Source organism: Vombatus ursinus, unplaced genomic scaffold, assembly GCF_900497805.2.
Source record: "Vombatus ursinus unplaced genomic scaffold, bare-nosed wombat genome assembly UNPS02014841.1, whole genome shotgun sequence".
Lineage (NCBI taxonomy): Eukaryota > Metazoa > Chordata > Mammalia > Diprotodontia > Vombatidae > Vombatus > Vombatus ursinus.
This window is the reverse complement of record NW_020954619.1, coordinates 7,219,043-7,233,132: the sequence shown is the minus strand read 5'-3', so window position 1 is coordinate 7,233,132 and position 14,090 is coordinate 7,219,043. Positions and strand designations below refer to the sequence as shown.

Here is a 14,090-nt window from a genome sequence, read left to right as displayed (position 1 = left end):
GAGAAGCATTCTTCATCACTGGTGATCTGGAATCATGATTGATCATTGCATTAATCAGTGTCCTTAAATCTTTCAACATTATTCATTTTCACAATGTTGTTAAAAATGAGGAGGCTGGGGACTAAACGACCTACATGCTTTATTAATATGTAGCTTTGCTGATACCTACCATAAGGTGGCGCCAAATCATTTTATTGAAAAAATTATTTTTGTGAGATTTGATACATTTCAATCCAAGTTAGTGACTTGGCTACAACATCAGTTGCCTCAACTGGTTTTTTTCTTCCTAAGTGTAACTTCCCTGACACTGAATCTATCAGATGGTGCTATTGTGGCAGTAAAAGTATTTGTTACTCTCCTTAGTTTTGCATCTTTTCTAAGTTCTACTCATTTCTGTCAGATTTCAGTCTTCATTCCTCACTTGTTCCTCTGCCTTTCTTAAAATCCCATAGAGATCTAATAGTTTATACATACATAAATATGTCTATGTGTGTATACATACACATATACATATGTACACATATATACATAAATCCCATAGAGATTCAAGAATTCATAATATGATGATGATGATACTATAACTCCTCTCAAAAGAAACAACATGGGATGTATATTCACATCTTCTTAATACCATTAATACAACTTTTTTTTTTAAACTTCTAGAGTAGCGATCTGTCCTACATAAGCAGCGACATTACTCTATGTGGTCAAGGTTGAGGCTGGCCTATATAATTTCTGGGTTCCCTTCCCACTCTGAGATTCTATGATTCTTTCTCTGTGACAGCTAGCCAATGGGCAATGGCAGACCTATACACACAATGACACAAGTGAAGCTTTCCCAGAAAATAATTCTTTCCCCACTTTTCCCCTTTGTTGTTGTTCAGTCATGCCCAAATCTTCGTGACCCCATTTGGAGTTATCTTTGCAAAGATTCTGGAGTGGTTTGCCATTTTCTTCTCCAGCTCATTTGACAGATGAGGAAACTGAGGCAAGCAGGGTTAAGTGACTTGCCCAGGGTCACACAACTAGTAAATGTCTGAGGCCAGATTTGAACTCAGGTCTTCTTGAGTCCAGGCCCAGCACTCTATCCACTGTACCACCTAACTGCCCTAGCCTTTTCTTCTAACCTGTTTCTAATCCTTCCACAGGATGATTTGGCTTTCCTATCCGTGATTCATCATCATAATCTTAAAGAGACCTAGAACTGGAAGAAAATTCTCTAATATGGTTTCTGTATTTTTTGTTGAATTTAGTTTTGAGGCAGTTTGTGACACAATAGATAGAGTGCTGATCCTAGAGTCAGAAATACCAGAGCTTAAATCCAGCCTCAGATACTCACCAGCTGTGTGACCCTGGACAAGTCACTTAACCTCTGTTTGTCTCAGTTTCTTCAACTGTAAAATGGAGAAAATAATAGCACCTACTTCTTAGGGTTTTTGTGAAGATCAAACGAGATAGTATTTATACAAAGCACTTAGCACAGTGCCCTGCACATAGTAGGCACTATGTAAATGCTTATTCTCTTCCCTTCCCTTTTGGAAGTGGCAGTGTACTCAGCCATTTTAGCTTAAAGTGTAAGATTTTAAAACTAGTTATGAAAACAGGAAGAACAAAAGCAGTGATAGAAACTAGGGGCTGGGGATGTGGGTGGGGTAAGCATGCTGGCAAGAAAAAAAATGGTGTAAACTAAAGGTAACAGCACTTCGGTTTCCTTTGTTTTTCCAAACAAACTGGATTCCCAATGAAATGCACATTTAAGGTTTGTTTTAACCAAATTTCTGGCTTGAAGAGAAGATGGGCATAATTATGTTTTCTAAGCTTGGTGTTACCACAAGGAGAGAACAAGGCATGCAGAGAGAAAATGGGGTGTTGGATAAAAATCAAGACTTATACACTTCCTCTTACTCTTGACAGTCTAAAGAAACATGGGGAGCATTGGTGCATTACGCTGCAATTTAATGCTATTGCAGGTGTCAGGGTAGTAAGGGGGAGGGGCCCTAATGTCCCTGGGGATTAGAACGAAAGGTACCTCAGCCTGCAGCTTGGATTTCTGCATCTGTAGCTGGGCCAGGATACCTTTGTACTCTTCAAGCTGGCTCTGCAGAATGGGAACTCTTCTTTCAGCTATGAGTTTCTCCTGAAACAAAATAAGAAAATGTTTGCTGTTTATAACACACTATCAGAATTTTAGCACTACTAAATCCCAAAAGCAACAGGCAAGGATGTTGGGAGTGGAGATGGGGGTGGGGGGAAGAGTAAAGGGGTTCGAGGGAGAGAGGTTAAGTCAGATCCCGTCAAGTCAATAAGAGTGCATTAGGTACTCTCTAAATGCCAGGCACCTTACTAAGCACTGGGGTTAAAAAAAAAGCCCTCCCCAAAAAAGTTCCTACTCTCTAAGAGCTCATGGTTGAATGAAAGAGACAAAGACAACATGTAAAAAGTAATGTGCAAACAAAATATATGCAGGATAAATTGGAGGTAGTCTCTAGGGAAAACACTTAGATTAAGGAGGACTGGAAAAGGCTTCTTGCAGAAGGTAGGAATTTAGCTCAGAATTGAAGGAATCCAGGCAAGCCCCAAGATTAGAGATGAGGAGAGACAGGACTCCAGGCATGGTGGACAGCCAATGAAAATGCCTTGAGTTGGGAGATGGGGTGTCTTATCTGATGAACAGCAAGGAAGCCAGTGTTACTGGATGAGGAGTACATGCAGGTAAGGAAGGTGTAAGACTGGAAAGGTAGGAAGGAGACAGATTTTGAAGGGTTTTAAAAATCTAACAGATGATTTTATATTTGATCTTGGAGGTAATAGGGACCCACTGGAGTTGACTGAATATTGGAGCAACGTGGTTAGAGCTGTGTTTTAGGAAGATCAATTTGACAGCTGAGTGGAAGATAGATTGGAAGACAAAGAAACTGGAAGCGGAAAGACCAACCAGAAGCCTAAGTAATGAGGACTTACACCAGGATAGTGGCAGTGTCAGAAGAAAGAAGTGGGCTCAAAGGGAACAGACTGAGAGCTGGGGCGAGGAAGGGGGCAGTGAGAGACTGTGAAGAGTTAAGAATGATATCTAGATTTTAAGCCAGGGGTTCCTGGGACTATGGTTTTACACTCTACGAGAACAGGAAAGTCAGGAAGAGGAGAGAGTTTGGGGGCAAAGTTCAGTTTTGGACATGTTGACTTAAGATGTCTATGAGATCTGGTTTAAGATGCCCAACAGGCAACTGGAGAAATTCTGCTTTCTTTTCCTTAAAAAAAAAAAAAAAAGCTCAAGTTCAATTTCTAGGAATCAAAGCTCATATTATAGCTGTTTTGATTATCAATATTATCGAAATTTTGTTGAATTCAGTTCTCCTATTCTCTAGATAAAATATTTCACATATAAATTTGTAGGGGGAGAACTATAAATACAAGTCTAAGCAAAGAATGAGAAGAATTCTTCTCTATTTTGACATTCTATTATAGAGTTTCTTAACCTGGGGTCCATGGACACTGAAGGAGTCTGTGGGTAAATTTCAGGGGTTCGATTAACTTAGATGGGAAAATGAATCTTTACTTTCACTAACTTCTAATCAAATTTAGTATTTCCTTTAATTATGAACTTTAAAAAAAAAATTATTCTGAGAAGGAATCCATAGGCTTCACCTATGTGTCAAGGCTGTCAAACGGGTTGATGATATACATAGAAATTAAGAACTTCTGACCTACTCAGGGGTACCTATGGGATATAGTGGGTAGAGCACTGAGCCTGGAATTAGGAAGAAAAATTCAAATCCAATCTCAGACACTTACCAACTGAGTGACACTAAGCAAGTCACTTAACCTCTGACTACCTCAGATTCCTCAACTGTAAAATGGGAGTAAGAATACTTCTCAGGGTTATTGTGAGGATTCAGTGAGATGATATTTATAAAGCACTTAGCTCAGTGTCTGCTACATGCTTAATAAATGCTTGTTTCCTTCCTATTCCTACTACAATGAAAATCTAATGGGGACTGGAAATAGAAAGACAAAAATGTCAGCTTCTGTCCTCAGGGAGCTTACAGTCTAGTAAGAGATACAACATGTAAACATATAATTAAGTACAAGGTGATCTGAAGAAGGGAAAGTTCCTAACAACCAATGGAATCAGGAAAAGTTTCCTATAGATCAGGGCTTCTTAAACTTTTTCCACTCGTGACCCCTATCAACACTTCTTAAACTGTGCTTCTCGACCGTGAAGTGCAGCAGTATAAATGAACCTTAAGGAAGCTAAAGATTCTTAGAGGCAGAAGTGAGGATGAAATAAATTTTAGTATTTGCAGCCTACACAAAGGTACAAAGGACAGCCAAGTTCTGGGAACAGCAAGGCTAATTTGGCCAAAATGGGAGTAGGGTGATATAAGTCTGGAAAAGCAGGTTTGAGCCAGATTGTTCCAGGGCTTTAAATTTCAAGTTAATGAATTTATATTTTTTCTTAGAGTCAATAGGGAACCACTAGAGTTTTTTGAACAGAGGAGTCACATGGTCAGACCTGTGCTTTAGGAAGATGATTTTGGCAGCGGTATGGAGGATGGACCAGAGAAGAGAGAAAATTTGGAGAAAGGACGATAGCCATGAGATCAGGGTTAGGTGTCAAGGAACCTAAATTTTAACAACTTACATAAAGGCATCTAAACTCATGCTGATCTACCGATATTGGCTTTAATAAGATCAAAAATCCTTCCTCTATTCAACAGTGAGAGAGAACGTTGTGCTTGGTTGGCATGAGAGGAAACAAAGATGAATAAGACACATTCTTTCTACTTAGATCTAATAATGAGGATATAACCCTTAGCATAAATAACTACAATAGAAAACTAAACATGTTAAGAGTACTAGAGAGGTATAAACAAGGTGCTATGTGAGATCTGAGGGAGGGGAAGAAAGTCATTTCTGATGGGGGATAATAATAATAATTGATATTAATAATTATATCTATTATTAGCAATTATTATTCTATGTCACATATATAAGATGGGACTTCTTGGGTAAGCTGGGTCTTCCAGTTGTGTCAGACTCTTCATGACCCCATTTGGAGTTTCCTTGGCAAAGACACTGGAGTGGTTTGCCATTCCCTCTCCAGCTCATTTTACAGATGAGGAAACTGAAGCAAATGGGATTAAGTGACTTGCCCAAAGTCAGCCAACAAGTAAATGTCTGAGGCTGGATTTGAACTCAAGAAGATGAGTCTTCCTGGCTTCAGGCCCAGAACTCTGTCTACTGCACCACGGAGCTGCCCCTAGGTCTGTCTCTACCACTAACTTAGCTATGTTACCTTAGAGCTCTAGATCTCAACTTCTTCACATAAAAATGAGAGGGTCAACCTAAGTGATCCTAGGTCTTTTCCAGGCTTACCATTCTCTGAGTCTATAATATAGTATAAAGACTGACTTCTGAACTTACTTATGCTCAGAACAGGCAACTTCCATACTGAAGTCTGTCAACATTAATGCCTGAGACATCAAGCTTCAAAAGTGGTGGAGGTGGGAGGAGAAACAGTGGTAAGAGAGTCCTGACTAGATGTTTATTTTGGCGATGATTTGTATAGATTTTCATAAAATGCACAATCCTCTATACTTTTCTTATACATCCATATTTTATAAAATTACTTAACTATTTTTAAATGCAGGGGTGAAGATTTATTTTGCCTTTGTCAAGTTCTTTTCCCCTTTCTCACCATTTTTCACTATTTATTTATATTTCCAAAGCTTAAATGCACAAGAAAACTACATAATTGATGCATGGATGTTTCCACAGATCCAGACATAATGGGGGTGATCAAGGGAGTGCTTATTCAAACTGATGAGTGCCCCAATCAATTTGAGATGGCCACAAGGTGCAAAACCTTATCATGAAGTCTCAGCTAGAATGAGTCCTAGGTGAATGAATGGGTAGTATTTGTCCAGCAATCCCCCAAAGTGTATTTACTTTCAGGGGAGAGTCTAATGAACCACTAGAGTGATTTGTGTTTGTTTGTTTTTTTCGTGGGCTCCAATAAATCTTTTGCATCTTACAAATTTTCTCCAGTGGGAATTACTAAAGGTTGCCCCACACTTACTACTGCATGCCTATTCGAACTTGGTGACCATTACCAACGTGTAAGTCAGCCTAAACACAAGCCATACCTAATCAGGAGATTTTCCCCTGGAGTGAAACTCCTGAGTAAGGGCAAAGAACCAAAGCAAAGAGAGATGCTAAGAGATCTTTAGGGGTCAGGCCCCAAGGATTAAGCCTTGTCCTTGTGAGCCCAAAGTCCACTGGGGAGTGAAGCTGGGCCACAAATAAAACACATAAATCAATAACCTAACAATATTTATTGAGAGTTTGTATACGAGAGACATAGAAATGTAAGATAATCTCTATTGTCAAGGAAGGTTGTTGACTATCTAGTTGATATATATTAATCCACTAAGCTTTAGAACTACTGCTCTGGGGGGTGAGATGTCATTAATTGTCACCTAGCTCATTTTATCTGTTGACCTTAGATCATGCTTCATGCTAGCACCAAGGCTATCAACACAGTAATGCCATCACCTGAAAAAGGCTTGCCAATGGACTGCCCTATGGTTCCACTCACCATCCCTGTGACTACCCAGTGCAAAATTCCCTTCCCTGACCACTGTTCTTCTACATATGGTGTCTCTCTATTTATAATAACAATAGCTAACATTCATATAACACTTACTATGTGCCAGGCTCTGAACTAAGTTATTATCTCATTTGATCCTTTCTAGAATATAAGCTCTCTGAGGGCAGGGACTGTCTCGCTTTTGTAAGTATATTTCCACACCTTAGCACAATGCCAGCTCATAGGAAGTGCTGGGTAAGGGCTTTTTCATTCATTCATCATAGGGACCTATACATATCATTGCCATAGGCTAATTTATAGTTTTGGGGCAGGTAGATGGCACAGTGGATAGAGCACCAGGCCTGGAATCAGGAGGACCTGAGTTCAAATCCAGCCTCAGATACCTACTAGCTTTAGACACTTATTAGCTATGTGACCCTGGGCAAGTCACTTAACCCTGTTTGCCTCAGTTTCCTCATCTATAAAATGAGCTGGAGAAGGAAATAGCAAACCACTCCAGGATCTTTGCCAAGAAAATCCCAAATAAGATCACAGAGAGTCAGACACACCTGAAATGATTCAACAACAACAATTTGTAGCTTCATCTGTGGATAATTGAAAGGAATTTTTTCTAAGATAGAATGCTACTTGAATGAACAACCTGAGAACAAGGAACTAGCTTCCATGATTTTAAAAAAAATGTTCTAGGTAATTTTATACATCTACTAATACTCCATAAATTGACTAAGATTTACAAAATAAGGCTAGAGTGAGTTTTAAATTATTACAATTTTATATAATTTCAGGTAAAAGGAGTAGTTTAAGAGTGCTTATATGCCCTCTGATATAAATTAGTGCTGAATCGGAAAAGAAAATTCAAGTTTTGAAAATTAGAACTGAGATATTTGGAAAGAGAAACCCTGAGGGAGAAAATTAGGCTTTAGCATTCACACTCAAAAGAAATTGTTTAAAGCAGTTGGAGCAAACCCCAATTATATTAATCAAAGAGAATAGTTAGGGGGTGGAACTTGGAATGCTGAAAGGTGAGCTGCAGGACATTAATTTCACTGTGAAGGCTAAAAATGTGTCTTCACCACCCCACCACCCCATCTCCCCGTGGCACAGATGTTCCTTAACTGAATTTAAATTGCTACACTAAAGAATGTAGTTTGTCATCCATATTAGCAAAATGCAGGACTCCTTTGCATGCAAGGATTTGGCACAAAGAAATAGAAAAGATGACACCATCTAGCAGATGTGAAATCTTAAACCAGCCCTGCAAATAAATATAAAATACTATTGGCTCAGCAAAATCTTTAGCAGCCTACTATGCCCCCTAAATGAGGAATAAGGGGAGCTATGAAAGGGGGGAAAAATAGCATTCCTTTCAAATTCTAATTAAGCATTATGTTACTACTGGGATAGTCGAACTCTTACAAGTTGTTTAAAATATGGGTGTATGTGTGTATACATATCTACGTGTGTATGTGTATGTATGTATGTATGTATATATATGTATATGAATACACATATATATATATGTTTAATATATATACATGAAATGGAAGAAAAAATTCCCCACAGAATAGATAGCAGTGACTTAAGAAAACTTTTGGAATACTGTATTAAGAATAAACTTGCTTTACTTCTTAAGTCTTATTTTTTATAACCTTCATGATAATCAACATCTGTTCCATATATATTGAAGGTCATAGTCTTATACAATAAATAGCACACTGTGTCTTTTAAAATGTATTCACACATAGCTTAACACTTTCTTATATTCAAAATAAAAATAAATGTGCATTTATGAGGACTATTCACCAGATGATACTGGTGAGAAATTGCATGAGTCTTTGGACCTAATACTGACAGCAAAATTGTATAGAAGAGAGCCAAGATGAAAATTGTCAAACTGGCCTCAGTGAGGATAACAAGAGTCCTTATTGGAAGAAGCAACATCCAGAAGAAGGAAGCTAAGTCTCACTATACTCTGCTGATCAGACCTCATCTGAGGTAATGGTTTTTGTTCTAGGAACAGCATCTTACGAGAGATATCAACTAACTGGAACCTAGCCAAAAACAGCAACCAAGATGGGAGAGGGTCTCCACACCACTTTGTATGATGGTCAGTTGAAGTCTCATGACTTGTGAAGTCAGTGACCCCATTGATCACCATTGATCTTACATCCCAAGTTCCGGGATACAAACAAGGGTGTGATGGAGCTGCTCAAACAAGTTCACCAGAGGCAACTGTTTAATTTGCAGTGTGAGCATTTACAAGTCAATACAAAACTCAGCTTGATTTATTGTTTTGTTGATTGTCTAGACTTTAAAAAGTGAGGGAGAAATATTAATAAAGCATATAAAACTTGAAAGAATGTTGTGGATACTTTTTTTGGAGAGTTAGTTGTTAAAACATTTACCAGCATACCCCTCAACATAAGCACCCGTGCCCCCAGATATATTCTTTCCCCATATGGAGAATACAGGTGATAATGTTCCATTCAGATACCATATGCATAATCTGATCCTCATCCTTGCTTCCAAACTTGGCTATAGCTGCTTAGAGAAAGCATTAGGAGCCAGACTCCCATACACAGTCTTCCTTGCTTTTGGCCTCAGTTCAGACCCAGGGATGCTAACCTCTACCTCTACCATAACATTGACTATTTTTCTCAAATGTATAACCACTACGGGGCTCCAGGCTCCTAAACACTTCCTCTCTTTCTCCATCCACAGGGTCTAGACACATAGAATACACTCAGCAGTGTACTGGACCCAGCTCATACCAGCTCTTAAGAGCTAACTGTTAAATTTTCAGTATACACATTTATACCTCAGAAATTGGCCAAAAAATACAAATCAGGGCAAACTGAGTCATGCATATGTTCTGAATTTGTTGGGGTTTTTTGGGTCGGTTTTTTTTTTCAGAGAGTTGGTCTTTGAACATTTACCATCATACTCCCAGATAGATACCCCCTGACTTACTCTAGACCAGGGGTGCTTAATCTATGATCTGTGAACTTTTAAAAAATGTTTTGACAACTATATTTCTATCTGTACCCTACCATATCTTATCTTACCAGCAGCAATAATATTAAATAGCTGGGGAGGGGGGATAATTATCAATTGTCAACAACTATGTCTTCTTGTTATTTCCCAGGCACATTTCTTTTACTTTTCTAGGCAATCTCAAATTTTTTTATAATTTATTTTATTTTTAATTTGTGGAATAAAGCAAGCATTTCCATAACATTGTATAATAAAAAAAGATGATTGCACATGAAATTGCAAATCTATTATGTACAACTTGCTATTCCTTTTAAATATATAATAAAGTTATCATGTAAATTTTTTTTTTGCTTTTTTCCTTCCCTCTCCACCCCTCCCCAACCCTAGAGATGACTATCATTAGACACAAATAGGTGCATATATATGTAAAATTATTCTGTATATACTTCTATTTATTAGTTCTTTCTCTGGATGCAGATAGTGTCTTCCTTCATAGGTCCTTTGTAAGTTAATTTGAGTATTTATAATAGTTCTAATATTGGGATTGTCTGACACAGAGAGGAAAAGACCTATGGGAGAACATGGCAGCTATCTTCCAATAGCTGAAGGATTGTTGGGTGGGAGCAGAATTAGATTTGTTTTGCTTATCCTCACAGGACAGAACTAGGAGCAATGAATGAAGGTTGTAGAAAGGTGGATTTCTGTTCATTAAGGCAGACAGAGATTAAGTGACTTGCCCAGGGTCATTCAACTAAAAAAAACAGGCACTAGATTTGAACTCACATCGTCCTGACTCTGGATCCAGGGCGTTATCCACTGCACCATCTAGCTACCTAAACAAAGTGAACTGGGAAGAAGGTTACAAACCATATTCTGACCTCAGATATGTATATCCTAAGTCATAGAATGTGGGAAACAAAGTTAAAATGTCATTTTAGCACAAGGAGATGACTGTAATCTCACTGTTGTTACAGAAGTTTGATGGGATAAGACCTAAGACTCATATCTGATCATGGAAGAGTTCAGCTTGTTTAAAAGAAACTGTTCTGATAAAAGGGGAAGGGAAGCAGTAAAGACTGTTAAGAAAGTATTACTGCCCCAATGGAGAAGTTGTCAAAAGATATAAATAAACAGTTCTCAAAGGAAGAAGGGCAAACTATCAAAATCCATGTGGAACAGTGCTCCAAATCACTTATAAAAGAAATTAAAGTTAAAAAATTCTGTGGTTTCACCCCACATTCAGCAAATGAACAAAAATGACAAAAGAAAAGAAGAGTTAATATCAGAAGGGTTACAGAAATTGGCACACTAGTGCATTATTGATGGAGTTGTGAATAAGTACAACTGTTCTAAAACAATTTGTGATTATGCAAATAAAGTAACTAAAAAGTCTCCACTCTTTAGGAGATTCCACTGCTAGGACAAAAAAGAAAACTTCCATTTACACCAAAATATTTATAGCAGCACTTTTTTGTGGTAGCAACTGAAAATAAAGTTGATATTAGTCAGTTGGGGAATGGCTAAACAACTGTGGTATTTAAATGTAATGTAATATTATTTTTGCTTAGTTGTTTTCAGTTGTGTCCAAGTCTTTTTGACCCCATTTGGGGTTTTCTTGGCAAAAATACTGGAGTGGTTTGTCATTTCCTTCTCCAGCTCATCTGACAGATGTAGAAACTGAAGCAAATAGGATTAAGTGACTTGCCCAGGGTCACACAATTAGTAAGTATCTGAGGCTGCATTTGAACTCTGATCTTCCTGACTCTAGGCCCAGCACTCTATCCATTGTACCACCTAGTTCCCCTAATGGAATATTAAGAAATAGTAAATATGATCAATACAAAGAAGTACAAAAATATTTATATGAACTGATGCAAAATAAAGTAAGCAGACCCAGGAAAATAATATTCACAATGCCACAGAACCATCAAAACTGACTTGTCGTGAAGGTATAAAGAAAAATCTTGACTCCAAAGAAAAAATGTGGTAAGAAACGTCCCCACCACCACCTTGGCAGAGGAGAGGTCCTCAGATGTCAAACATTACAAATAACATCAGATTTTTTTTCCAATATGTTGATCAGTTTTGCTGAATTTCTTTCTCGTCTTCTTTTTTTTTCTTTTTTAAAAAAAAGTCTTTGTTATAAGCAATGGTTCTTTGTGAGAAGAAATGGAGACATAAGATATATTTGGAAACTTTGAAAATACAAAAAAAAGATATCTATAAAATATTAAAAAAGAAAGAAAGAAAGTATTGGGGCAGGTAGGTGGTACAGTGGATAGAGTACAGACCCTAGAGTCAGGAGGTCCTGAGTTCAAATCTGCCCTCAGACACTCATTAGCTGTGTGTCATAACCCCCAATTACCTCCCCCCCCCAAAAAAAGAAAAAATAAAATACTACATCTGAATGGAAATAGACCATTCTGAAATCTAAAATACAGATAATGTAGACAAGGATAAAAGGGATGAACAATGGAAGTCATAATTTCCCTCTCAAATCTCTTGCCCCCTTGCCCTATTGCAGCTCATGCCTTGCCAAGCCCCAACCCCAGATTATCTTTACCATCTGATTCTTCCATTTCTACTCACTTATTGCTTAATGTTTTTAGAATCACACAATTCCTGACTGGGTCCACTACACCTTTGTTGTATCTCATCTCATATGGCCCCTCATTGTCATGAGGAAATCCTTTCACTTTCCTACTTGATGCTCGAACTTCTCTTACCTCCTCAAGCTTCTCCCACCGCCAGTTCCTCCCTCCTTCTCAGCAGAAGGCATAACTCAAACTTTACTGAGGAAATAAAGCCCAGTTCACTTGGGCTCCCTCTTCTAGTTAACATCTTTAAAAACCCTTATTAGCATCATTCCCCATTCTCTCCTCCTTTACTTCAGCTTCTTATGACAATGGAAGCCTAGCTTTCCATCTCCTCACCAAGGCCTTCCTGCAGATGGCTCCTACAACCATCCCTCTCACCAATATCCCATCTCTCCCTATAGACTGGCTCCTTCCTTGCTATCTACAGACATATCCAAGTCTCCCCCATTCTTAGAAAAAAAAACTCACTTGACCTTATCATCCACTCAAACTATTGTCCTATTTCTCTCCTTTTCATCACTAAACTCATATGGGGAAAAAACTGTTTATACTCATTGCTTCCTCTTCTCTTGGAGCACCTAGGTGGTGCTAGAATGTGGGGCCAAGAGTCAGGACTCATCTTTCTGAGTTCAAATCTGGTCTCAGACACTTGTGAACCTAGGCAAGTCACTTAACCCTGTTTGCCTCAGTTTCCTCATCTATAAAATGAGCTAGAGAAGGAAATTGCAAACCATTCCAGTATCTCTGCCAAAAAAACCTCAAATGGGATCAATGAGAGTTGGATACAACTGAAACAACTCAACAATTCCTCTTCTCTTACTTGTTTCTCAATACCTTCATCAAATGAAACTGCTCTCTGCTACATTACCAATGACCTCTTAATTACCAAATCAAATGACCTTTTCCCAGTCCTCCTCCTAATAACCACCTTCTTTCCTCCTAGTCACTCTGCTCTGGGGGTTTTCACAACATTTCTTCCTCTGGGTTCTCCTACCTGTCTGGTTGCTCCTTCTCATTCTCCTTTGTTGGATCATCATTCATATTACTCCTCTTACTGTGAATGTACCTCTAAGGCTCTGGTCTGGGCCATCTTCTCATCTCCACAAATACTTCCTGCAGATGGCTCCTACAACCATCCCTCTCATCAATATCCCATCTCTCCCTATAGATTGGCTCCTTCCTTGCTATCTACAGACATATCCAAGTCTCCCCCATTCTTAGAAAAAAAAAAACTCACTTGACCTTATCATCCACTCAAACTGTTGTCCTATTTCTCTCCTTTTCATCACTAAACTCATATGGGGAAGCAATTGTTATTATTATCACCATTTTACAGAAAAGGGGATTTTTACTTTTCATCTATCCCAAGAAAGGCAGGGGAACCCAAGACACAGACACAGAGCGCTTGAGGACAAAGGATTTTCTAAATGCCAGATCTAGTTATCTAATTCTTATTAAGAGCATATTACAAGTTGAATTCATCATGGCACTTGGGACCCAGAAAATCCTTCACTCTCCTTTCCTTTAAGCAAAGAAACTCCTTCTAGTCCTCCTCAAGTCATACTCCTGAAAGGGTCAGGGAAGAGGGGGAGAGAAGGAATCAGGGCCCTCACTGAAGTACTTCTCTCCCATTAGGCCTAGAAAGAAAAGAATAAAGGAGGGAGAAGCAGACAGGATGGTAGCACAGTAAAAGGCCCAAATGGAAAAAGAAGGCCTAGTTTGAGGAGAAAGAAGGACAAAACCTAGTTATCTTTCATAAATTAAGAGACTTGCCCAGGGTCACACAGATAGCAAGTATCTGAGGCCAGATTTGAACTCAGGTCTTCCTGACTCCATTCTAGTGCTCTGGCCATTATACTACCTAGTTATCCCTTACAAATAAGCATTTT

General features: G+C 38.5%; 1 protein-coding gene across 1 annotated transcript in view; it reads right to left on the bottom strand.

The window, feature by feature from the left end:
- Positions 1-14,090, bottom strand: part of BFSP1 (beaded filament structural protein 1) — a 55,101-nt gene that overhangs the window by 19,085 nt on the left and 21,926 nt on the right. Inside the window, exon 5 of the mRNA XM_027840366.1 lies at positions 2,030-2,137. Coding sequence (XP_027696167.1) covers positions 2,030-2,137 — 108 coding nt within the window. The remainder of the gene's footprint in view (positions 1-2,029; positions 2,138-14,090) is intronic.